General features: G+C 41.7%; 1 protein-coding gene across 5 annotated transcripts in view; it reads right to left on the bottom strand.

The window, feature by feature from the left end:
• Nucleotides 1-7,526: 7,526 nt before the first annotated feature.
• mybl1 (v-myb avian myeloblastosis viral oncogene homolog-like 1) overlaps nt 7,527-24,829 on the bottom strand; it is a 153,238-nt gene continuing 135,935 nt past the window's right edge. For all 5 annotated transcript variants that reach the window (XM_078540399.1, XM_078540403.1, XM_078540398.1 and 2 more), the window contains one exon: nt 7,527-10,552. In XM_078540399.1, coding sequence (XP_078396525.1) covers nt 10,427-10,552 — 126 coding nt within the window. In that variant the 3' untranslated portion in view covers nt 7,527-10,426. The remainder of the gene's footprint in view (nt 10,553-24,829) is intronic.

Here is a 24,829-nt window from a genome sequence, read left to right as displayed (position 1 = left end):
GTAAATCTCCACTAAGGCAACAGTAACCCATAGACTTTAAATAGACACCGGGCAAAGCACATTTGACCTTACGAATTCCAAATGTCGTTCCTTTGCAAGTTGGTTGGAGGCGTATAGGCTGGTTAGGTCTTAAATGCCTCTACCCTACACACACAAACTCCTTTCTTTATATTCCTAGCTTTCCCTTTAAATGTAAATTTCCCATTGTATCACTAGGTCTTTTGAACATCAGGTCTTCTAACAATAAAACTTATTTCATAGCACCAATTTTATAAGTAAGCTGAAAAAATAAACACATTGTTTGGCTTCTTCTAGCTAGGTGCAAGATTTTCCCCGCAGTCTTGAATGGTTTGTTCAACAAATGCAAATGAACACTTTACCCTACTGTTCTCCTTACTGTTCACAAAATTAACATCTCAAAACTACAATACATCAAAGCACCCAGACTAGCTGGCTTTAATCCAATTAAGACACACACATAGACACAGACAGTTGAATGTTGCACTCTCTCTATGATGATGTTTCAACAAAGGCTAAAATATGAGTCAAAGGCTCCACTCATTTTAAAATGAGTGCGGAGAGCAGGGAAACTTTACTTCGAAAGAGTGCGAGGAGAATGGGTAAACTTCATTTAAAAAAGAGCAAGGAGAACCGCCAGTCTGTGGATCAACCGGGTTCCGAGAAAAATCAAAGTCTGATGTCACGAGGAGCAGGTAAATGATTGGTTGGTGACTATATTGTTCATTTATCTTTCAAAACTAAGTTAATTTATTAATAATTGAAAGGTTTTATGAGTAAACTTTACTTGTCGTAATAAAGCTTATCAGGAGTATTAGAGTTTATTAATTATTAATGAATTCAGAAATTAAATAACACAAAATAAAGATGGCAAGGCAGGTGATATTTTGCAACTGTAGAAGGTGGGGACTCCAGGACACCAGTGTGATCTAGGCCAAATACATCCGTAGTGAGTGTCTGTGTCTTGAGGAGCTGCAGCTCAGAGTCATTGAACTGGAGGCTAATCTTCAGGCACAGCGATGCATCAGGGAGGGAGAAAGTTACTTTGGACACTTTGTTCCAGGAGGCAGTCACACCCCTTAAGATTGGGCCTTTTGATTTGGTCAGGAACAGGTGGGTGTGACTGCAAGTGAAGCAGCAATGGGGACCCAGAAGATAGAAGTGGAGGTGCCTCAGCCTTTGCAATTGTCTAACAAGTTTGAGGCTCTTGAAACCTGTATAGATGAAAGTGGTGGCTGCAGGATGGATGAACAAACTGACCACTACAGGAAACCATTCAAGTAGTGGGATTTAAAGGGAATATAGTGATAGTAGGGGACAGTATTGTCAGGGGGATAGCCACAGATCTCTGCAGCCCAGAGTGACAGTCCAGATGGCTATGTTGTCTGCACAGTGCCATCTGCTCTGGGCTAAAGAGGAACTTGCAATAGGAGAGGGAAGATCCAGTGGTCATGGTCAATGTAGGTACCAATGACATAGGTAGAACTACGAAAGTAGTTCTGCTGAGGGAATATGAGCAGCTAGAGGCTAAATTAAAAAGCAGAACATCAGAGGTAATAATCTCTGGATTACTACCTAAAACTTGAGCAAATTGGCATAGGGTAAATCAGATTAAAGAGTTAAATGTGTGGTTCAAAGGTTTGTGTGGGAGGAATAGGTTTCAATTCATGGGGCATTGGCACCAATACTGACGAGGAGCTCAACAAGCTGCTGGGAAGGGCCACCATAGCCCAGGGTGGGGTCCTGCCCAACATCCAGGTTGTGCTACTGCCCAAGAAAACTAGCCACCCCAACAAAGTTTACACCTGAAGGGGCGAGATCAGAAAAAGATCAAAGGTTACTACACAAAATAAGAGCTGCTGGTGTAGGGGTTAACATACTAACATGGATAGAGGATTGGTTAGCTAACAGGAAATAGAGAGTAGGCATGAAGAGGTCATTTTCAGGTTGGCAAGATGTGTCGAGTGGACTGCCACAGGGACCAGCCCTGGGGCCTCAACTATTTACAATTTATATCAATGATTTGGATGAAGGGACCGATTGTATGGTTGCTAAATTTGCTAACAACACAAAGACAGGTAGGAAAGTAAGTTGTCAAGAGGACATAAGGAGTCCGTAAAGGGATATAGATTGTTTAAGTGAGTGGGCAAAAATTTGGCAGATGGAGTATAATATGGGAAAATGTGAACTTGTTCACTTTGGCAGGAAGACTAGAAAGGCAGCACATTATTTAAATGGAGAGTGATTGCAGAACTCTGAGGTACAGAGGGACCTGGGTGTCCTGGTCCATGAATCAGGAAATGTTAGCATGCAGATCCAGCAAGTGATTAGGAAGGCAAACAGAATGTTGTCATTTATTGCAAGGGGAATGAAATATAAAAGTAAGAATGTTTTGCTACAGTGGTACTGGATGTTGGTGAGATCACACCTGGAATACTGTGTACAGTTTTTGTCTCTTTATTTAAGAAAGGATATAAATGTGTTAGAAGCAGTTCAGAGAAGGTTCAAGAACAGGCTTGTCCAACTTTTTGAATGGGGGACCATATTTCAAACTTTTTCACATTTAAAGGGCCGATAAGCAAATTTCGGAAACATAATGTTTGGCACAACATTAAACATGAATTTCAAAAAAATAACCTGAGGTATGAAAAGAAACAACTTGCTGAGCAAAAAAAAAACAAAGAGTAATAAATAAACAAAAGTATTAAAATGTAATAGGATGAGTGTGTGTGTCTGGCTCACTCCGAGGCTCAGGTTGCTCACTTCCCTCTTACACACTACCCTCACAATCTCACCCCCTCTCTTTCCGGCATCACACACTCTTCACCCTCCCCTCACACTCTCTTTCCAAATCATTCTCTCCCCCCACTTTCCCACAGTCTCCAGTCACTCACTACTCTGATGCAGCAGGGCCCACTCCTGCTACTTGTGCTCCGCTCCTGCCCGCCTGGGCCCCGCTCCCTGCTCCTCGGCCCTCAGCTTCCTGGCCTTTGGCTCACAGGCCCCGACTCACCACTGCTGGTGTTCGCTGCTCCTCCAGTTACAGATTATTTCTCTCCCACGTTTGCTGCTGCAGTTTGATTGGCACCCCATGGACAAACATTCATTCCCTCCACCACCAACACAGTGGCAGCAATGTGTACCATCTACAAGATGCACTGCAACAACTCACCAAGGCTCCTCAGACAGCACCTGCCAATCGTATAGCCGCTATCATCCAGAAGGACAAGGGCAGTAAACACATGGGAAACCACCACCTAGAAGTTTCCCTCCAAGCCATTCATCATTCTAACTTGGAAATATATCGCTGTTCCTTCACTGTTGCTGGGTCAAAATCCTGGAACTCCCCCACTAACGGTACAGTGGGTGTAGCTACACCACATGGACTGCAGCAGTTCACAAAGGCAGCTCACCGCCACCTTCTCAAGGGCAGTCAAGGATGGGCAATTAATGCTGACCCAGCCAGCGATGCCCACATCCCATAAATGAATTTTTAAAAATCATGTAGTTCACGCAATTAAAATTAGTTCGGTTGTCACAGACAAAGAACTTTATAAATTTGTAACGAGATAAATAACTGGTTAAGTTGTTTTGATTCTGGTGGTTAAGGATCCACTTCTTTGAATAGTGTCAGCCGAGCAGGCAGACGCAGTCTGTTTAATTTCTCGTGCAAATGGCAGCACCTCTGGCAATGTAGTGCTTCCCTAGTGCTACAATTAAGTGTCAGTCTATTATGTGCTCGAATTCACTGCAGTGTTTGACCCATAGGGCATATTCTTATTGGCTTAGACCCTAGTGCAACCATTTCCGGGATCAGATGTCCTACATGACAGCACACGGAGAATCTGAACAAATCACTAACTCTTGGCAAGCTGTCAAAGTCCATCAGGTCCTTCGAGACGAGTAAAACTCCCAGAAGTCAGTTTACTGGCCGAGTTGATTGTATTGGTGCAAACATGCTGGAAGTGTTCTGGCCAGCAGCATGTGAGAATCCATGAGGAAAGGCATCATTGCCCTCATCTACAAAGGGAATGGGAGGAAGGAGGAAATCAGAAATTGGAGGCCCATTTCACTGCTTAAAGCAGACTACAAAATTCTGTTCAAGGTTATCACCAATTGAGTAAAGACTGCTCTGGATGTTGTGATCCATCCTGATTAGAACTGCACTCTAGCCGGCAGGAAGATCTCGTTAGGTGATCATATTCCCAAAGTAGAGTGAGGCGATGTGCGAGATGGGGGAATGTGGGAATGGGGGAACCTGCCTCATCAGCTTAGAACAGGAGGTGGCCTATGACAAGAATATCACACATCTCCATGATAGATGTGCTCTCCCAAAGAGTTTTGTGACAGAATTTGCAATTCAATCCAACTGTTCCATACAAACAGCAGGAGCACAATTTCAATCAATGTGTGGGAATCCAAGTTTTTCTATAAAACCTGGAGTCAGGCAGGGCTGTCCTCTCTCCTGTATTGTTTGTGTGTGTGCTGTATCAAATTTTCTGCTGAGTCTATGAGGAAGGGTGCAGATTTAAGAAGGTAAGAATCCCAGGCAGTGGAGGCACTCAGGTCAAAGCATCCCTGTACATGAACAAAATCGCTGTCTTCTGCTCATTTACGCTGTCTGTTCGCAGACCAAAGAACATCTGCAACTGGTTTGAACAGGCCTCGTAAGCCAAAGTAAATCATGGCAAAACTGAGGCCATGTTTTTTGGGAACTGGGCCTACCGATCCTTTGTCCCCTTTACTGCCAGGCAGACAAGCTGAAGAAGCTGGGGATATAGTTTGGAGGGGCTGGGGCATGCGCCAAAAACTGGAAGGGGCCCACAGCCATGGTGAAACAGAAACTGGGCATGTGGGAACCACGGTCTCTCTCTCTCCATTGTGGTAGGAACCTGGTTGTCAGGCGTGAGGCACTCTGTGCAACTCTACTCCCGTATTGTGGCAGATACCCGAGCTATCTTCCTCTTTATCTGGAGAACAAAAATGGACCTTGTCCACAGGGACACGATGTTCAAATCCCTAGAAAGGTGAGGGGGGGGGGGCAGAGAAGAAAACATACTCCATGTCGCTCTTATCCTAATGGCCACCTTTGTGTGCAGCTATATCAAGCTGTGCATAGACTCTCAGTACACAAACACCAAGTGTCATTATATGCTAAGGTTCTATCTGTCCCTGCTGTTGCAAAGGATGAGTCTGGCAACATTGCCACAGAACACTCCAGTCAGTTGGACAGTGCACTACCTGTTCCTCATGGAAAAGTTTGTGCAGAAAAACATCTTTGATGACAAATCCATCAAGTAGTGGTTCTGCATGTAATACCCTCGAGGCCTTGCATGCAAAGAAGATAGCATCCACTAGCGGATGGTTCCTTGCGCATGCTAAGCTATTTGGCAGAATGCCTTAATGCCAGAACTTTCAAATAAACACCAAGGCGATACTTGGCGTGAAAGGGGCCTCATCAGATCCTTCCTGCATGCCTGGAGTCTCAAAGCCAATGGACTTGGCATTGGGAAGAGACGATCGCCCTCCCGATTTTGGAATGAGCCTTTACAAAGGAGGTCTGGAAATAGATATAGTGGTTTTTGTTGAGAGTCATCCCAAGCAGCTCCATAACACGGGACTCTGCGCTTTTCAGGCTGTTCCCAGGGGGGGCATACTGACACAAACATCAGCTGCTGCAGGAGGACCATCAACTTGGAAAAATACACTCTGGCCTGTCTGAAACTTACTGGTCTTCCAGTGCAAAGAGCTGTTGATGACCAAGTGATGCAGACTGGCACAATCCAAGGTCCAGGATTATGGGCTAAGGACAAAGGCTTAATGGGGAAAGATCACTGTCTAAGGCCCTCCCACTACAGTACACCAAGGGGCTGGAAGCAGCTATGCAGCAGAGAATGTTTGACATGAAACGTAAATGTACATTATAAATATAACCCGTAATGGCAAGTGTGGTGAGGCACCTCATGTACTGTACTGAAAAGATTTATATTGCAATTCATGTAATATCAAATTTGAACTGTTATGTAATGTACCTTTATAAATTTTTATGAATAAAATATTCTTTGGACAAAGAACAGACCATTTGATTTCCTCCCTAGCATGAAGGCATCAAGACCAGTTGTGCCCTCACTATACTTGCTGAACTCAAGAAATTCAACACAGACCAGGAAATGAATCTGGAACTTCCTGGTCTGTGGTTAATTTTAGACATAAAAAGTAATGGTGTCTGATGCAGGTTTGCAAATTCTTTAATAGAAAAAAAAATGCCAACCAAGCTCTCTTCCTCACCACCCCCATGAAGTTACTCAGTTAGCCCCTGTCCTGCAATCTATTTCCTACATCTTTTTGGTTTACCATACCATACTCCATCAGACTATTTACAAGGCTATTACACTGCCCGTTGCTAGGCTGCTACTTGAGTTGGCTGAGGAAAACCTCAAGTCCAGAGTGATGAAATTTCCCTTATATGGTAACACACACATCCTATTAAGAACATAATAGGAACAGGAATAGGCCATTCGACCCCTCGAGCCTGCTCTGCCATTCAATAAGGTCATGGCTGATCTTGTGTTTCAATTTCCACATCCCCATCTAACCCCGATAACCACTGATTCCCTTGCCTAACAAGAATCTATCTACCTCTGCCTTAAAAATATTCAATGATCCCGCCTCCACCACCTTCTGAGGCAGAGAATTCCAAAGTTGCACGGCCCTCAAAAAATTACTCATCTCTGTCCGAAAAGGGCGACCCCTAATTTTAAAACTTGTCCCCTATTCTGGACTCACCAACAAGAGGAAACATCCTGTCGACATCCACCTTGTCAAGGCCGTTCAGGATCTTGTAAATTTCATTCAAATCACCCCTCAACTTGTCTAAACTCCAGTGGAAACTTTCCAGTCTGTCCAACCTTTCCTCATAACACAATCCACTCATTCCAGGTATCAATCTAGTAAACCTCCTTTGAGCCACCTCCAATGCATTTACATCCTTCCTTAATTAAGGAGACCAAAACAGCACACCGTATTGGAGCTGCGGTCTCACCAATGCCCTGAATAGATGAAGCATAACTTCCTTACTTCTATGTTCAATCCCTCTCATAATAAAGGATAGCATTCCATTAGCCTTCTTAATTACTTGCTGCACTTGCATACTAATTTTTTTGAGACTCATGTACTGGAACACCTAGATCCCTCTGCATCTCAGAATTGTGCAGCCGTTCTCCATTTAAGTAATACTCTGCTTTTTTGTTCTTCCTGCCAAAGTGAACAACTTCACATTTTCCCACATTAAACTCCATTTGCCTCAATCTCAGTAGTTATGGAACTTTATGATGTATGACTAGATAAAGGGGAAATCTGCATTATGTGATTAGTGAATCAGTGTACCATAATGTAGGGTCAATAGACTCAGACACCCATTCAATTTCTATTGCTCTGATGTCAGCGATTTTTCACTCTTTCATTTTTCTTCCGAGATAAAGCTTCTGAAAAGATACACAACCACATGATAGCACACAGCAATTTATTTTGACAACATACAAATGCTCTACATGGACAGTTGGTGCATCATTTTTTGATCCTGACAAAAGGAAGGACATGCACCAGTATAATAAAGGTGACAGATCACTGCAGAAGCTTAACCCATATGGCAGTATAATGGCATAACTAAACAACCTCAGTATTTATGCAGCATCCGTGAATAATGCAAGACTGATAATCAAAAATGGTGTTACGCAAATCTGTAGAGACTAGGCAATCAGAGCAACTGCAGGATTTATATAACTGCTACATGTATGACATTCAAAACTTCAACCCTGCAGAAACAAAACCACCTAAAAACACACCAAAAATAAAAAAAACAAAAACACAACCTTCAAAAAGTGTCCAATTAAAATGTGCTTAGCCAACACAGCATGCAAGATAGAACCATCACACATAAAATAGCTGTTAAATGTTACAGAATCACTGTTTCCATCATACAAACTATGTACATTCTATACACAGTGCATCAGATGCTCCCTTTTCCATCTCTCAGTAGCAGCAAGCATATCCTGCTATTGTGCATAGCAGTACAACTCAGGAGAGGAAAGAGTGTCTAGATATTTTATAGCTATTTAATAACTATGTACTATTTTGTTTTTTTAAACATGTCAGTGCTACATCTCTGTGCACACATTTGTACTCTGCAGATCCACATAACTAAAACCTTTCTACAAAAAAAAAATGCATACACACATTTCTTTAAAATAAAAGTGCAAATATCTTCAGTTCAGGAAAGTTGAAGCCAATGTTTTAAACAGTGAGATTTTGTTCCTCTCTTCTGAGGTACTTTTAAGATTAGATGGCTTGGCTTTAAGCATACTTCTTAAAAAGTAAACAAACTGAATTTTTAAAAAAATCAATACTGAGCTCAAGGGATATGTTTTTCCCCTCGTTTGCTGCAATACGGTGATACCACGAATTGTGTTGAAGAAACTTCAGTGTTATGAAGATGATACATCATTATAGTTGCATGAACTCCAATAAGGTGAGGCAAAATGGACATACACACTAAAAATTTAACCCAGTAGATAAAGAAATGGCCATTTAATTAGGTTTGTACAACCAAAGTATGCAGAAGATAACCAAAATCAAATTAATCTGATAGAGTTTAAAAGATTGTCTGCTGTCAGCTGAAGTTGTAGCGCAATATATATAATTTTATTACCACTTTAAAGTTGCTGAAAAGGTTCCCTCTCACCACTATTTATAAATATATATTGTAATGAGAATGTTATCATTATGCTATGAAAATGATACCAATTGGGTGTGATGTTATGAAAACAAAAAAGAACATATCTTCTGGGCTTCTATCTCCTAAAACTGCAACCATTTTTCATAAAAGTAGATTGCAGTTGGTGGAGTTAATGCTTCTTGTATTAAATAGAACATTTTTGTTTACAGTACATTTATGGAAGCATATTTTAATGAAAAACTGGTTAATTATGAATTGCAATCTTAAGGTGCAACTCACTAATAACGGACTTGCATGCAATATCTTGCTAAAAAAAATAAAATGAATAGCAGACCAGATCAACAACAACATTTCATGTCCTTTGGCTGTTTAGTCAATTTTCAATTTAACAAGGCAGCATTTGTGCACATCCATTATTGGTGAAACATTTAAGTGCAGAGTATAAATGATATTGCAATTGTGACTAGATTGGGAAGTGGAATTACATTAATTCATCTATATTTACAGAGGCAGGATATGCTACTGTAAAATGTTTAGGATACAAGTTTGTGCGCAGTTTTCGTTCTGTTTCTTCATCCACCTTCTCTCCTAGAAGGCATGGTGAGAAGGAGGGAAGCAGTGCAAGAGCAGTTTCAAGCAGGAGCATTAATCAGCAGTTATTTTATGCAAAGGAAGATTAAAAAAGTTTTCTCCCTTCTGCCCATGCCTTGGATCCAAGTATTCAATGGAATAAGGAGACAACTGAAAGTGAATACAAACCCCTGCCCCCAATCAACCAGTCCACTTTAATGGTTATATCTCAAGATATTTGCATTTCTGCTAAGTATCTAAATATGAAGAAAATTCATCTGTTAACAGATGTGCATATTTTGGAACGTGTGACCAGCAGTAATCATTTCTTATCAACAGTGTCTCCGAGGTGCTCGATCCATACACATAAATACTATTAAGCTGAAAATAATTTAAGAAAATGTACCCTTTCCTCCCAATTAACTTTTCCCTGCTTCTACATACAATACATTCAAGATGCTATCTCACTTTTCAGAGACTTATGTTAAATACTGGAAAAAATAATCTTCATCCTGTCTACTTACATTATAAAAACACTTGGTTTTATGCTTCACATACATTTATTTGATCATATATTAACATATGTTCAAAATAAAGGTTACCATACAATAGGAAATTCTCTTGGTTTTGTCAATTGCCAAATATCTGATATTGGTTGGTTTAATTTTTAATGCTTGATTACAAGCACCAAATCCTAATTGGTCACTATGTTTGGTTAAGAATTTGGATCAGTTGCAAAAATATAACTACATGACAATTACCCATTATATGGCATTATATCCATCAATAGCATTTAGTCTGTTCTTTTTTTACAGCATATTCAAGACAAAAGAGTGCAACTCAAGACAGTACTTTTCTCCACCTTTACATCCATTGTGTTTCATTTGGCTTTAAATATAAGCACATATTACACTTAGCAAAAGCAGCTTCATTTTAGTTTTGGTTAGGTTTTTTTTTACATGTCAGAATTTTTAAACAGACTCTAACCTCTTCATAGAAATCACACCTAGGTAGGTTAGGAGTTAAGTTTATGATAAAAGACTTCAGCTCAAAATCTGAATCAGTTTTAGTGTATATTGATAGTGCTCCTTCATCAGTGGCCAGTTATAGGATCAGACTCCTGCTTGTGTTGCTGCCATTATACGCATTCAGGTACCTCCGAGCCTGTTCAGTCATTATTAGCTGATCTTCCGTTTTCCCACAAGCTACTGCTTCCCATTCACTGCTCATCTGTGTATCATACAAAATAAAATGAATCATACATAGGAAAAAGCATCCTCCAAATTTCTCTAAAATGATACCCGAGATTTGTGGCAGCTTAAAAAGTAACCAGAGTAGTTAGTTATCCATTAATTCGTTGAATTCATTCATTCTTCCAATTACCATCTTGCAGCTTTTTTAAAGCTCACCATTCAAATATCTCCAGAAGCTTCAACCTTAAAGAGCTGGCCAATATCACAGATGACATTCTTAAGTGATAGAAGGATGCTATCTAGTTACAAATTTCCAACCTGCTGTCACTATCTCGTGTTCAGTGGAAGCAGTTGTTCCTATAAGCAGATCCCTTGTTTTGGGGACAGAGTTAGGTCCAATATCTACTTATATGGGTACAGTAGCATGCTGATTGTTTAATGAGATTTTAATCCCAAAACCTGGATTAATAATTCAGAGTACAAATTTAAACCTCACCATGAATGTTTTAAGATTTGAATTCAAAAATAAAAAAAGGCTTGCTAAGGTGTTTTTCACGGCCACCAGACATTTCAAAGCGCATTATAGCCAATGAAGTACTTCTGAATTTTAATGACTGTTGTAATGTAGGAAACACATCAGCTAATTTGCACACAACAAACTCCCACAAACAGCAATATGATAATGACTAGGTAATCTATGTTTTGTGATGTTGATTGAGGAAGCAAGAGACTGGAATGTCAGCCTGGATTTTTGTGCTCAAGCCCTGGAGTGAAACTTGAACCTGGAACCTTGTGACTCAGAGGTGAGAGCACTGTCAACTGAGCCACGACTCAGTTTTTAAAAAAATCTGTGGGAAACAATAAAAAAAAGTCCTGTCAGATTGTCACAGAAATCAAACTGCTTTGCTAATGTCCATTAAGGAAGGAAATCTGCCATACTTACCTGGTCTGGCCTAACTATGATTGCAGTCCCACACCAAAATGATTGGCTCTTAACTGCCCTGAAATGGTCTAGCAAGCCACTCAGTGGTCTCAAACTGATACAAACAACATTACATGGGCTGCAGCGCTTCAAGATGGTGCTAACTACCATCTTCTCAGATCAACTAAACTTGGGTAATAAATGCTGGCTTTGCCAGCGACACCCACATCCAAAGAATCAATATAACAAAAAAGAAAAGGAAGTCCAGGCGATGCAGCGAAGCATTCACTTTGACCTACGGACTGGATACTGTAAACTCACAGGTGCCTCCAAGCGTATTTCACCAGCTTGATCTGTCGCAAGATTGATGAACAATCTGGTAAGAACAAGGTCAACAACAAATTAAGCAACCGAACAAAAGTAGCAATTCAGACTTCTAAAAAAAAAAATTTCACAGGACTTCAGTAGCAACAAAAATGAAACAAACTTCTTTGGTTTTAATTGTTCTGGTCAACTTTTATCTGTTGTATTCTTAATTTCCAGCTCAAGGCAACAGCTTTATTCCACAGAATTGTTACAGTGCATAAAGAGGCCATTCAGCCCATTGTGCCTGCACCCATCTCCAAATAAGCAATTCACTTTAGTGCCATTTTCCTGTCGTCTCCCCATAACCATGCATATTCGTCCTTTACAGATAACAGTCCAATTACTTTTTGAATACTTCAACTAGACCTGCCTCCACTACACTCTCAGGTAGCACATTCCAGACCTTAACCACTCTGCGTGAAAAAGTTCTTATATTGCTTCTTTTACCAATTACTTTAAATCTGTGCCCCGTTGTTCTTGATTCATGAGTGGGTACAGTTTCTCCTTACCTACTCTGTGCAGACCCCTTATAATTTTGAATATCTCTATCAAATCTCCCCGCAGCCTCTTTTTCTCCTCCAAGGAAAACAATCCTAACTTCTCCAATCTATCTTCATAACTGAAGTTCCTCATCCCAGGAACCATGCTCGTGAATCTTTTCTGCACTCTCTCCAATGCCTTTGCATCAGGAATTCACCAAGGCTCTTTAGACCACACTTTCCAAACCCACCACGACCACTACCACCTAGAAGGACAAGGGCAGCAGATAGATGGGAACACCACCACCTAGAAGTTCCCCTCCAAGTCACTCACCATCCTAACTTGGAAACATATCGCTGTTCCTTCACTGTCGCTGGGTCAAAATCCTGGAACTCCCTCCCTAACAGCACTGTGGATGTACTATACCAATGGACTCCAGCGATTCAAGAAGGCAGCTCACCACCGCCTTCTCAAGGGCAACTAGGGATGGGCAATAAATGCTGGCCCAGCCAGCGATGCCCACATTCCGTGAATGAATATATTTTTAAAAATCTTTCCAAAGTGCGGCTCCCAGAACTGGATGCAATACAGCCTGAGGCTAAACTAGTGCCTTATACAAGTTCAACATAACATCCTTGCTATTGTACTCTATGTCCCTATTAATACAACCTAGGATGTTGTATGCTTTATTAACCACTCTCTTAACTATACTTCCACCTTCAATGACTTAGGCACACATACACACAGGTTCCTCTGCTCCTACCCCCTTTAGAATTGTACACTGCACACCCCGAGTGAGGAGCCCCCCTTTTCCTTTAAAACACTGGCTAGGCTCTAGCTGGAATATTGTGTCAAATTTTGGGCACTACATTTTAGGAAGGCCTTAGAGAGAATGTAGAGGAGATTTACGAGAATGGTACCAGGATAAAAGACTGCAGTTATGTGCAAAGACTCAACGAACTGAGGTTATTCTTCTTAAAGTAAAGGAAGTTATAGAGACCTCTGATAGGTGCTCAAAATCATGAAAACCTTCCATAAATTAAATAAGAACCACCTGTTTTCAGTGCCAAGAGGGTCAATAGTCGGGGGGCACAAATTAATGGTGATTTGCAAAAGAACCAGAGGTGACACGAGGAAAACATTTATTATGCAGCAAGCTATGATTATCAGGAATGAACAGCCTAAAAGGGTCGTGGAACAGATTAAAAGGCAACTTTCAAAACAAATTGGATATGAACTTGAAGATGAAAAATTTGCAGGGCTGAGGAAAGAGCAGGCCAGTGTTATTAACAGGATAACTAAAAAGCTGGCAAAGATATGAAGGGCTGAATGGCCACCTTTGATGCAGTATTCTTTGATCCTACATCTTCCCATTCTGCTGTCTACTGAATTTGATTCCACTTGTATTCAGCACAATACAACCAGCACAACTTCAGCTTTTATTCCACCTTCACTTTGGTCTCCCGTTCCACACGGATCTATTCTAGGTCCTTTCCTATGTTTTGTCCTTCAGTAACTTCATCTGTACTTTTGGCTCATCTTCCAGTGACATGAATGACATATGGTTCTACCTCTCCAGTTTCCTTTCAACTTCACAACTCCCTTTACGCCTTCTGGCATTAAGTCAGGAAGGAGTTGCAGTTTCCTCTAACCAAATAAAACACATCCTCCTTTTAATCATTTGCTTAGGCTGAACTAGACCACAAAAAAAACTTAGGACCCTATTCAAACCTGAACAGATCTCCAAAGCCCATTTTTTGTCTTTTACCCCAGCTTATTTTCACATATACACCTGGACACTTCTAGACTGGATGACTCCACTGCCTATTTGCTGGCTTTCCAGCCTTCATAATGGCTAATTAGTCCAAACCTCAGCTGCTCATATCCTGCCCTCTACTAATGAAACAAGTAGCATTGTGATTTTCTTTTGTAAATTAAATTACAAAATCATCATTCGAAGAAATACAGAATGAAATTAAAAGGATAGCAATTCAATCTGTCTCTAAACATTAAACTGGTCAGCTGCAGTTGCAATCTTTTAGCTTAATCCTAATCTTCTTAGAAAATTACCCACGGCATTGGTCATACATCTTGGTGTTGTTTCTGATGTGTTGCATAAGTCCACTGCAATCTGACCCATCATTATAATGTAGCAGAAACAGTCACATGACTGATGAAGTACCATTGCACACTTTGCTGATGGCTGAAAGATTGAGGCCCCGCAAGTATATATTTGCAGACCAAATTAATTGCACCCAATTAAGATCCAAATAACGTTATTCTTCCCTGTCTCCTTTAATGAATTTTTAATATTTACTTGAGATCCAGTTACTTTGTTTATTCTTCCCTGTTCTCACCTCAAAACATTCTTATGTTTCCAGGCTATTTAGATAATTAAAGAAGACATTATTCTTTCAATGACTTCCCAAGGTAAATATACAGTTATTACTGAAGTAGGTATTGAACCAAAGGCAGTTTTTCTTACTTGCCTATCCAGCAACTTAGAGATGGTCATTTCCATGATTTGTGCCTGTCTGGCTATTGTACTTTGGCCACAATGGCTGCTCAGAATACAATCACCCCATAAATATCCGTTCTGGTCTGAATAAATACTTCTCCCAAGATGACTCAAAGACTATTCCCATTAAATGAGAGATAATTCAGCAGGGTGGAGGAAATTCTCTACCTCAGGGAGTTGTGGAGGCTAGATCACTGAAAGTATTTAAAGAGGCAGCAGATAGATTTTTGAAATATCGGGGAGTTGAGGACTATGAGGAGTTGGCAAGAAAGAGGAGTTGAGGCCTGGGACAGATCAGTCATGTACTTATTGAATGGTGGGGCAGGCTTGAGGGGTCGAATGGCCTACTCCTGCTCCTATTTCATATGTTCTTATATCCCTGCTCCACAGTCTACCCAAGCTGAATATCTCAATACCCCTTCATTTAGCCACAAAAAGAAAGTGGGTCCAAAAATGAAACTTGAAAGATGATGCATACATACAAACATGTGAATTAGAAGCAGGAGTAGGCCATTCAGCCCTTTGAGCCTACTCCGCCATTTAATAAGATCATAGCTGATCTGATTGTGGCCTCAACTCCACTTTCCTGCCTACCTTCTATACCCTTAGATTCTTGACTAACAAGGAAGGGTCTATCTAAATCATCCTTAAAAATATTTAATGACATTGCCTTCACGGCTCTCTGGGGAAGAGAATTCCACAGACTCTCAACCCACTGAAAGAAAAGAAATTCTATTCATCTCAGTCTTAAATGGGAGACCCCTTATTTTTAAACTGTCCCTTTGTTCTAGTCTCACCCACAAGGGGTAACATCCACCCTGCCAAGTCCCCTCAGGATCTTATATGTTTCAATAAGGTCGCCTCTTATTCTTCTCAACTTCAATGGATAGAGGCCAACCTGTCCAACCTTTCCTCATCCCCCTTCATCCCAGGAATCAGTCGAGTGAATCTTATCTGAACTGCTTCTATTGCAATTATGTCCTTTCTTAAATAAGGAGACCAAAACTGTACACAGTAATGTGGTTTCACCAATACCCAGTACAACTGTAGCAAAACATCCCTACTTTTATATTCCATTTTCCCTTGCAATAAATGACAACATTCCATTTGCCTTCTTTAATCACCTGTTGTACCTGCATACTAACTTGTGATTCATGTACCAGAACACCCAGATCCCTTTGTACAGCAGACTTCTGCAATCTCACACCATTTAAATAATATAATGCTTTTCTATTCTTCCTACCAAAGTAGATAAACTCACATTTTCCCACTTATATTCCATCCACCAAATTTTTGCCCACTCACTTAACCTATCTAATCCTTTTTCAGATGCTAAGTCTTCTTCACAACTTTCTCTCCTAATTATGTGTCATCAGCAAATTTAGCAGCCACACATTTGATTCCTTCATCCAGGTCATTGATATAAATTGTAAATAGTTGAGGCCCAGCCCGATCCCTGTAGCATACCACTCGTTACATTTTGCAACCCAAAAATGATCCATTTATGCCTACTTTTAGTTTTCAGTTTGTTAGCTAACCAATCCTCTATCCATGCGAATATGTTGCCCCCACCCCCGCAACACCATGAGCTCTTATTTTGTGTAGTAACCTTTGATGTGGAAATCCAAGTACACCATACCCACAGGTTCCCCTCTTTCCACAGGTTGTTTGTTACTTCCTCAAAGAACTCCAATAAATAGTTGATAATTATTAGACAATTATGATAATTGTTGCTCGTCATAAATCCATGACAGTATTGCTCAGAGTGACCACTGCACAGTCCTTGTGGAGACGAAGGCCCGCCTTCACACTGAGGATACTCTCCATCATGTTGTGTGGCACCACCACCGTGCTAAATGGGATAGATTTCAAACAGATCTAGGAACTGAAAATTGGGCATCCACGAGGCACGGTGGGCCATCAGCAGCAACAAAATTATATACAATCATAATCTGTAACCTCATGGCCCGGCATACAGCCCACTCTACTATTAATCATCAGGCTGGGGGGAATCAACCCTGGTTCAATGAAGAGTGCAGGAGGGCATGCCAGGAGCAGCAACCAGGCATACCTAAAAATGAGGCGTCAACCTGGTGAAGCTACAACACAGGACTACTTGTATACCAAACAGTGAAAGCAGCAAGTGATAGACAGAGCTAAGCGAACCCACAACCAACAGATCAGATCTGAGCTTTGCAGTCCTGCCACATCCAGTCGTGAATGGTGGTGGACAATTAAAAAACTAACTGGAGGAGGCAGCTCCACAAATATCCCCATCCTTAATGATGGGGGCACCCAGCACATCAGTGCAAAAGACAGGGCTGAAGCATTTGCAACCATCTTCAGCCAGAAGTGCCTAGTGGATGATCCATCCCATCTCCTCGTGAGGTCCCCAGCATCACAGATGCCAGTCTTCGGCCAATTTTATTCATTCTATGTGATATAAAGAAATGGTTGAAGGTACTGGATATTGCATAGGCTATGAGCCCTAACAACATCCTGACAGTAGTACTGAAAGCTTGTGCTCCAAAACTAGTTGTGCCCTCAGCCAAGCTGTTCCAATACAGCTACAACACTGGCATCTACCCAGCAATGTGGACAATTGCCCAGGTATGTCCTGTACACAAAAAGCAGGACAAACCCAACCTGGCCAATTACTGCCCCATCAGTCTGCTCTCAATCATCAGCAAAGTGACGGAAAGGGTTGCCGAATGTGCTATCAAGCAGTACTTACTCAGCAATAACCTGCTCATTGACGCTCAGTTTGGTTTCCATCAGGCCCACCTCAGCTCGACCTCCTTTCAGCCTTAGTCCAAATATGGACAAAAGAGCTGAAGTCAAGAGGTGACGCGAGAGTGACTATCCTTGACATTAAGGCGACATTTGACCGAGTGTGGCATCAAAGAGCCTTACCAAAACTGGAGTCAATTGGAATCGGGGGGAAAACCGATTGGAATCATATCTAGCACAAAGGAAAACGGTTGTGGTTGTTGAAAGTCAGTCATCTCAGTCCCGGGACATTGCTGCAGGAGTTCCTTAGGGTACGGTCCTCGGCCCAAACATCTTTAGCTGCCTCATCAATGACCTTCCTTCCATCATAAGGTCAGGAATGGGGATGTTCATTGATGATTGCACGACGTTCAGCACCATTTGCAATTCGTCAGGTACTGAAGTAGTCCATGCCCATATGCAGCAAGACCTGGACAACATTCAGGCTTGGGCTGATAACTGACAAGTTACATTTGTGACACATGAGTGCCCAGTAATGACCATCTCCAACAAGAGGGAATCTAACCATCTCCCTATGACCGGCGCAGAGTCGATGGGCCGAAGGGCCTTTTTCTATGCTGTAGACCTCTATCACTCTATGTCTTTCAATGGCATTACCATTACTGAAACTCCCACTAACAACAGCCGAGGGGTTACCACTGACCAGAAACTGAACTGGGCCAGCCATATTAATACTTTAGCTACAAGAACAAATCAGAGGCTGGGAATTCTGTGGAGATTAACTCACCTCCTGACTCTCCAAAACCTGTCCACTATCTACAAGGCACAAATCAGGAGTGTGATGGAATGCTCTCCACTTGCCTGGATGAGTGCAGCTTCAGCAACACCGAAGAACCTTGACACCATCCAAGACAAAGCAGTCTGTTCGATTCGCACCCCATCCATCACCTTTAACATCCACTCCCTCCACCACTGACACAGTGGCAGCAGTGTGTTGACTCTGCATGATTGCATTGAATACTTCTAACTTCCCCACTATAACATTCTTAATAATAGTTGTTCCAGCATTTTCACTATGACAGATGTTCGGCTAACTGGCCTGTAGTTTCCTGCTTTCGGTCTCCCTCCTTTCTGAAATAGAATTACATTTGTTACTTTCCAATCTGATGGGACCTTTCCAAAAGCTAGGAAATTTTGGAAAAGTAAAACCAATGCATCTACTAGCTCAGTAGCTACTTCTTTTAAGACCCTAGGATGAAGTCCATCAGGGCCTGGTGGCTTGTCAGCTTTTAGTTCTAATAATTTTCTCAGTATCCTTTCCCTGGTGATTGTAATTGATTTTAGTTCCTCCCCCCCTTTCACCCCTTGATTTACAATTATTTCTGGGGTTTATGTATGTCTTCTACAGTGAAGAGACACCCACAAAATATCTGTTCAATTCATCTGAATTTCCTTATTTTCCGCTGTTAGTTCCCTAGACTCTCACTCTGGTAGACCAATGCTCACTTTAGTTACTCTTTCCCTATATAAACTCTTACCATCAGATTTTGTGTTTCTAGCTGGCTTTCTCTTACACTCTAATTTCTCACTCTATTTTCCCCCTCGTTATATTTCTTAGTCATTCTTTGCTGCTTTTAACATTCTGTCCAATCTTCCGACCTGCAACTAATCCTCACGGAATTGTATGTTTTTCTTTCAATTTGATTATATCTTAGCTTGCTTAATTACCCACGGATGGTGCATCCCTGCCTTCGAGTCCTTCTTTCTCACTGGAATTTATTTTTGCTGAGTGTTATGAAAACATATCACCTTAAATGTCTGCCACTGCATCTATACTGACCTATCCCTTAACCTAATTTCCCAGTTCACATTAGCCAGTTCTGTCTTCATACCCTCATAATTGCCTTTATTTAAGTTTAAAACACCATATTTAGGCTCAGTCTTCTCTCCCTCAAAACGGATGCCAATTAAATCACTGCGACCTCGGGACACCTCTACTATGAGGCCATCAATTAATCCTGTCTCATTGCACATTACCAGATCTAGAATAACCTGCTGTCTGGTTGACTCTAGAACGTGCTGTTCTAAGAAACTGTTCCAAAAACACTATGAACTCATCACCCAGGCCACCTTTGGCGATTTGATTTGCTCAATCTATCTGCAAAAATCACCCATGATTATCACCATAGCTTTCTTTCAAGGCCCCATTATTTCTTCCTGTACGCTCCATCCTACAGTGTAGTTAGGGAGCCTATAAACTACTTCCAGAAGTGACTTCTTACCTTTGCTATTTCTTATCTCTACCCAAACTGTTTCTACATCTTGATCTTTAGAATTAAGGTCAGCTCTCTCTGTAGTACTAATGTCACCCCTAATTAACAGACCTACCCCTCCCTTTTCCTAGCTTCCTCCTTCCAAAACATCATGTACCCATGAACATTCAAGTCCCAGCCTTTATCATCTTGCAGGCACATCTTTGTAATGGCTATCAAATCATGCATATTTCTATTTGAGCTGACAACTGATCCATTTTATTAGGAATGCTCAGCACATTCAGATACAGAGCCTTTAGTTCTGTTTTAAATTATTTTTGCAACTTCTACCCTCATCTCCTGACACACTTTTAAGTTTGTATGGTCTGTCCCTTCCTGCCAAGCTCGGATTATTATCCTTATTGATGCCTTGCCCTCTTGTCCTGTGCTCTCCTTTTAATTTACCACATCTTCCCTGTTTGAGTCAGGGGGACACCAAAAGGATTTTCTTATTCACACCTCACTGGCAACGGTTCAAGGCGGAGGCTCACAACCACTTTCTCAAGGGCAATTAGGGATGGGCAATAAATCCTGGTCTAGCCAGCGATGCCCACATCCCATAAATGAATAAAAAAGAAACCTCACTGGTGGATGGTATCTGGACATCCTGAAAGGAAATCTTTTAGTCCTGAATATATCCCAGCAAAAACTAGTTCTTTATCGCGTGAACATTATCTTTGTCCCATTACTAGTTACCTGTTCTCCTCTTTACAGTGTTGCTGGTAGCACATCTAGCAATACAGCCTGCTCACTTTCCTGTCAAAAATGAACAAGAGAGATTCACAGCCAACTGTACCAACAATTGGTGCTTTGGGAAACAGCTAATGTATCCAAAATACTTTTGTGGTACTGAAACACCACAAAAAAAGGACAAAAGATGTCCTTTAGTAAGAAGGTGCCTCCCAGTACATTTGGTGGAAAGCTTCATTTTGTTTGATCCCCTGCTCATCAAATAAGGTTTTGTAATTTTTTTAAAAAACATCAACATGTAGCAGAGATCTCTATCCTATAAGCATTCAAACTCCAGAACACTTCCAAACTTTGCAATGGGTGCTCAGGCAAAAATAACTAAGTACAAAGCTGGTTTCAAACTAAAAGCCGTAACATTTGCTAACTCATCAAATAACTATACTGAAGCAAGGGAATTTGCCGTCACTGAAAAGCTGGTACTAGAATGGAAGGAAGAATCCGCCCTGAAGAAGATGCCCAAGACCAAATGAAACATTAGAACAGGGACCAGCCACTTGCCTGATCTTGAGAAGCAGATATTGGAATGGGTCCTCGAAAATCATCAGAATGGATAGAGCGTCATCAGAAATGAAATGCGCATAAGTGGGTCAAATCAAACCTAAGGTCCAGCAAAGACAACAGAGCAATAGCTAGTTGGTGTAGCCACTTTGTGAAACAAAAATGTCTAGTGTTGCAGCAGAAGACCAAGATCACTCAAAGGCCACCAAATACCTTGATGCCAAATTTACCAGTTTCCAGCGATTGATCATCAGACAGTGACAAAAACACCAGTATCCATTATGTTACATTGGCAACACGGGTGAAATGACTATGAATTTCAAAATGTCAAGCAACTGAACTGTGGAGTGGAAATGTTTGAAGACAGTTCTAGTGAAAATCACAGGACATGGGAAGACTAGATTGATGGTGGTACTAGCCATTATGGCCAATGGGATGAAATTAATGCCCATGATAATCTTCAAAACGTAACACCTTGCTAAACATCAAGTTCCCTGCAGAAATTTTTGTGCATGTCCTTGACAACAGTTGGATGGATGAGGATGGAGTGAAGTTGTGGATTGATAATGTGTGGAATAGGTGGGTTGGTAGCTTAAGCAAAGGGCGCAGCTTATTAGCGTGGGACATATTCAGATCCCATGTAATCAATGGGATCACATGCAAAGGAATAACAGCTGAATTGCAGTTATATAAGGGGTCTAGCGTTTGTAGTTCGTAACATTCAAGGACGTGTGCCTCAAAAAGCCATTCAAGGATCATGTTCATGCCAAATGGAATGGGTGGACGGTTGACAAGAGAAAAAACCTTCACCAAGAGTGGAAATATGCGTGTTAAGTCAGCTTGATGTTTTGTATGGTTGCGTCATCAAATCATGGGATACTATTAATGAATAAATTGTCATCAGATTGTTCAAAAAAATGCAGTTTAACAGATGGCGAAGAAGGAGTTGTTGCGGGGTGATTCTGAAACAGAAAGCACACATCTGATCTAGAGTGGGATCCTTACGATGATGCCACAGGCAAAGTGACTCAGAATGAATTCAATGAACTCTTGGCGTCAGATGGTGAAGACAATGAATTTGACTATTTTCAAACTTTGATTGTGGCTAGAGGTATCCTTGTAGAATTAATTCGCTAAATGAAATGTATATTAATTTAATTTGAATTACCGATGTTCTGCTTTTTCACATTTCAAAATGGCAGCCACCTACACCAACGGTTCACATTTTATACTTGGCTTATAAGTCAACACCCTTTTTTGGAAGGATTTTGAGGCTTCAAAAGCCGACTTATTGTTAACTTGAAGTCAACCGTTTTATCCCTTTAGCAGGTCACTTGGCAGCCTGAGCAGACATCGACCCCGAGGGACTGGCGTTGATGTTGGAGGAAGAGGACAGGAAGTCAGAGGGTGCATCGTCCCATCCTTGCTCTACACCTAACACAAGCTCAGATACTGTCACCTCAGTGCGTTTGCACAAGTCGGCTGAGACGGTTGCACCAACTGGTTTAAAATACTAGACAATCAACAGGCCAGCTTTCGGAGTCTGTGATAGGCCGGGCCTTTGATACTCAGAGGAGCATGGGGTACCAGGAAGTTGCTGAGCCCCAGGCAGATGATGAGCCTCATGAGTTGTATGTGAGGCAGACATTGGTTGTCCAAGGGAAAATGCATGAAAATCTAATGGAAATTCCAGAGGGTATACGTGCCCTGGCACAGACAGTGGAGAATCCATCCAGGCCACAAGTACCCTCTCTTTTGAACATGTGGCTTCCACCAATCGAGGGATTGGCGGCTCTCAAGGAAGAGCCAGGCCCAAAAGCTCAATCAGTGGTTTTTGATTATGCATTCAGACCTACAAGCCCACATACTGTTAATGACCTTAGTTAGGTGTTACCAGTGTGAGAGATGGACAGGCACACTAGATTCTCATTCATCCACAGTAAGCAGGGAGGGTTATTTGTACCTCACATTGGCAGATGAGCAGCAGCTGTCTGGATCTAGGGCCTCCTCTCAGGGTGCTTCTGACAGTGAAAGCAGCTCCTCTGACCTTCTGCCAGTGACACCAGTGCTTCAGGATGTTGCGGTGACAGAAGAGTCTCTTGCCACCGGTAGGAGTCCCTCACAAAGCCTGGGCCCTCATGGTCTCATGCGAGCAGAGGATGTCCACCAAGGTCATCAAGGCCAATGGGACATCAGGTACAACAGGGTGACCACAACACTGCTTGCAGCGATAGGGTAGCAGCCATAAATGAACGAAAGAAGTCACTGTAGACCCAGAAATGCCAATGTGGTGTCCTCTGGATATATATAAGGTTGAGTGTTCTGGTCTGTATTTGTCGCATTCTGTGGTGGTTTATGCATAGACTGGAGGCTCTCTTAAGTTGAAAGGGGTTGCAATGCCATCTTACCTTCAAATGAAAATCAGAAGCCCTTCTATGAGATGTTTGCAAGCCTTTTGGATGTTTTCAGTGTGTGCTTAATAAGACTGAGAAGTAGTCTCATGGCGCCTCCATACTCCTTCCTCTTCCTAGCACCCAGTGTCTGGTGGCCACCATGGTAATGTTCAACCTTATATTCCTCCTCCGAGTCATAGTTGGACTCATCATCTGAGGGTGAATGGTGGTCCGCCACATCCTCACCCCCAAGTTCTTCTCCTCTCTGCATAACCTAGTTGTACATCATACAGCACATGACAACAATCAAGGATGCAAAATTTGATTTGGACAAGGCGCCAGATCAGCCAAGGCAGCAGCATCATATTACTAGAACCATCCCTCTCCAGACTGAATTTTTCTTTTGCAAAATGGGAGGGCATGGCATTATCTGCATATTTGGATGCTAACCTGGCATTTTTTTTTCAAAAAGGTCATAAATTCACCTTGGAACTGTCAACAAGCAGGCCTCTTCTGATAAATCGCCTGACCCTTATGGTACTTGAGGAAGATCTGGTTGTTTTTTTGAACAGCAATCACTTTAATTGATGGGGAAAAAAAAACAAACAGCAAGGTTGGTAAATTGCTGGAAATCACATGGGAAAGAGAAACAAACAAGTTGTGAGCCTGCTGGTTTTGAAGGCAGTCTTGTTGGGGAACAAGCTGAGGAAGGAAAGCTACCCTAACTGGCTCCTGCCTAAAATTGTGTGCGGCTATCAATCTGCACCCAGAGAACCCCCATCCAAATGTAACTGGCCTGCATTTGGACCTGTAAAGCTGAGAACAGTTGGTCAGAACTTCCAGACATTCATCAGGACCAGCAGCCTGTCTTCACATGAGGGAACTCAGGTCAACAGCCTCAAGACCCTGCAAACTTTATTCTTTACTTCATAATACCCATCCTCCAAAGCCCATCTCTGCAGAAAAACTCTGTTTGTCCTTTGTTTGTCTGTGTGCATGCTGGGAGAATTATTTAGGAAGAGATAGATAGCTATACTTCCTGATTACAATCGTGTTAACCAGTACTTGCAACTTGTTAAAAACAAAGGTTTCGTTTTATAATAGACAATTGTTCTAAGTTTATTCAAATAAGTCTGTTTTTCTTATTCATTCATGAGATGTGGGCATCACTGACTAGGCCAGCATTTGTTGCCCATCCCTAATTGCCCTCGAGAAAGTGGTGGTGAGCTGCCTCCTTGAACCACTGCAGTCCATGTGGCGCAGCTACATCCAGTGTTGTTAGGGAGGGAGTTCCAGGATATTGACCCAGCGACTGTGAAGGAATGGTGTTACATTTCCAAGTCAG

Source organism: Cetorhinus maximus, chromosome 4, assembly GCF_964194155.1.
Source record: "Cetorhinus maximus chromosome 4, sCetMax3.hap1.1, whole genome shotgun sequence".
Classification (NCBI taxonomy): Eukaryota; Metazoa; Chordata; class Chondrichthyes; order Lamniformes; family Cetorhinidae; genus Cetorhinus; species Cetorhinus maximus.
Note: the sequence above shows the minus strand (reverse complement) of the source record. Positions and strands in the feature narration are given on the sequence as shown.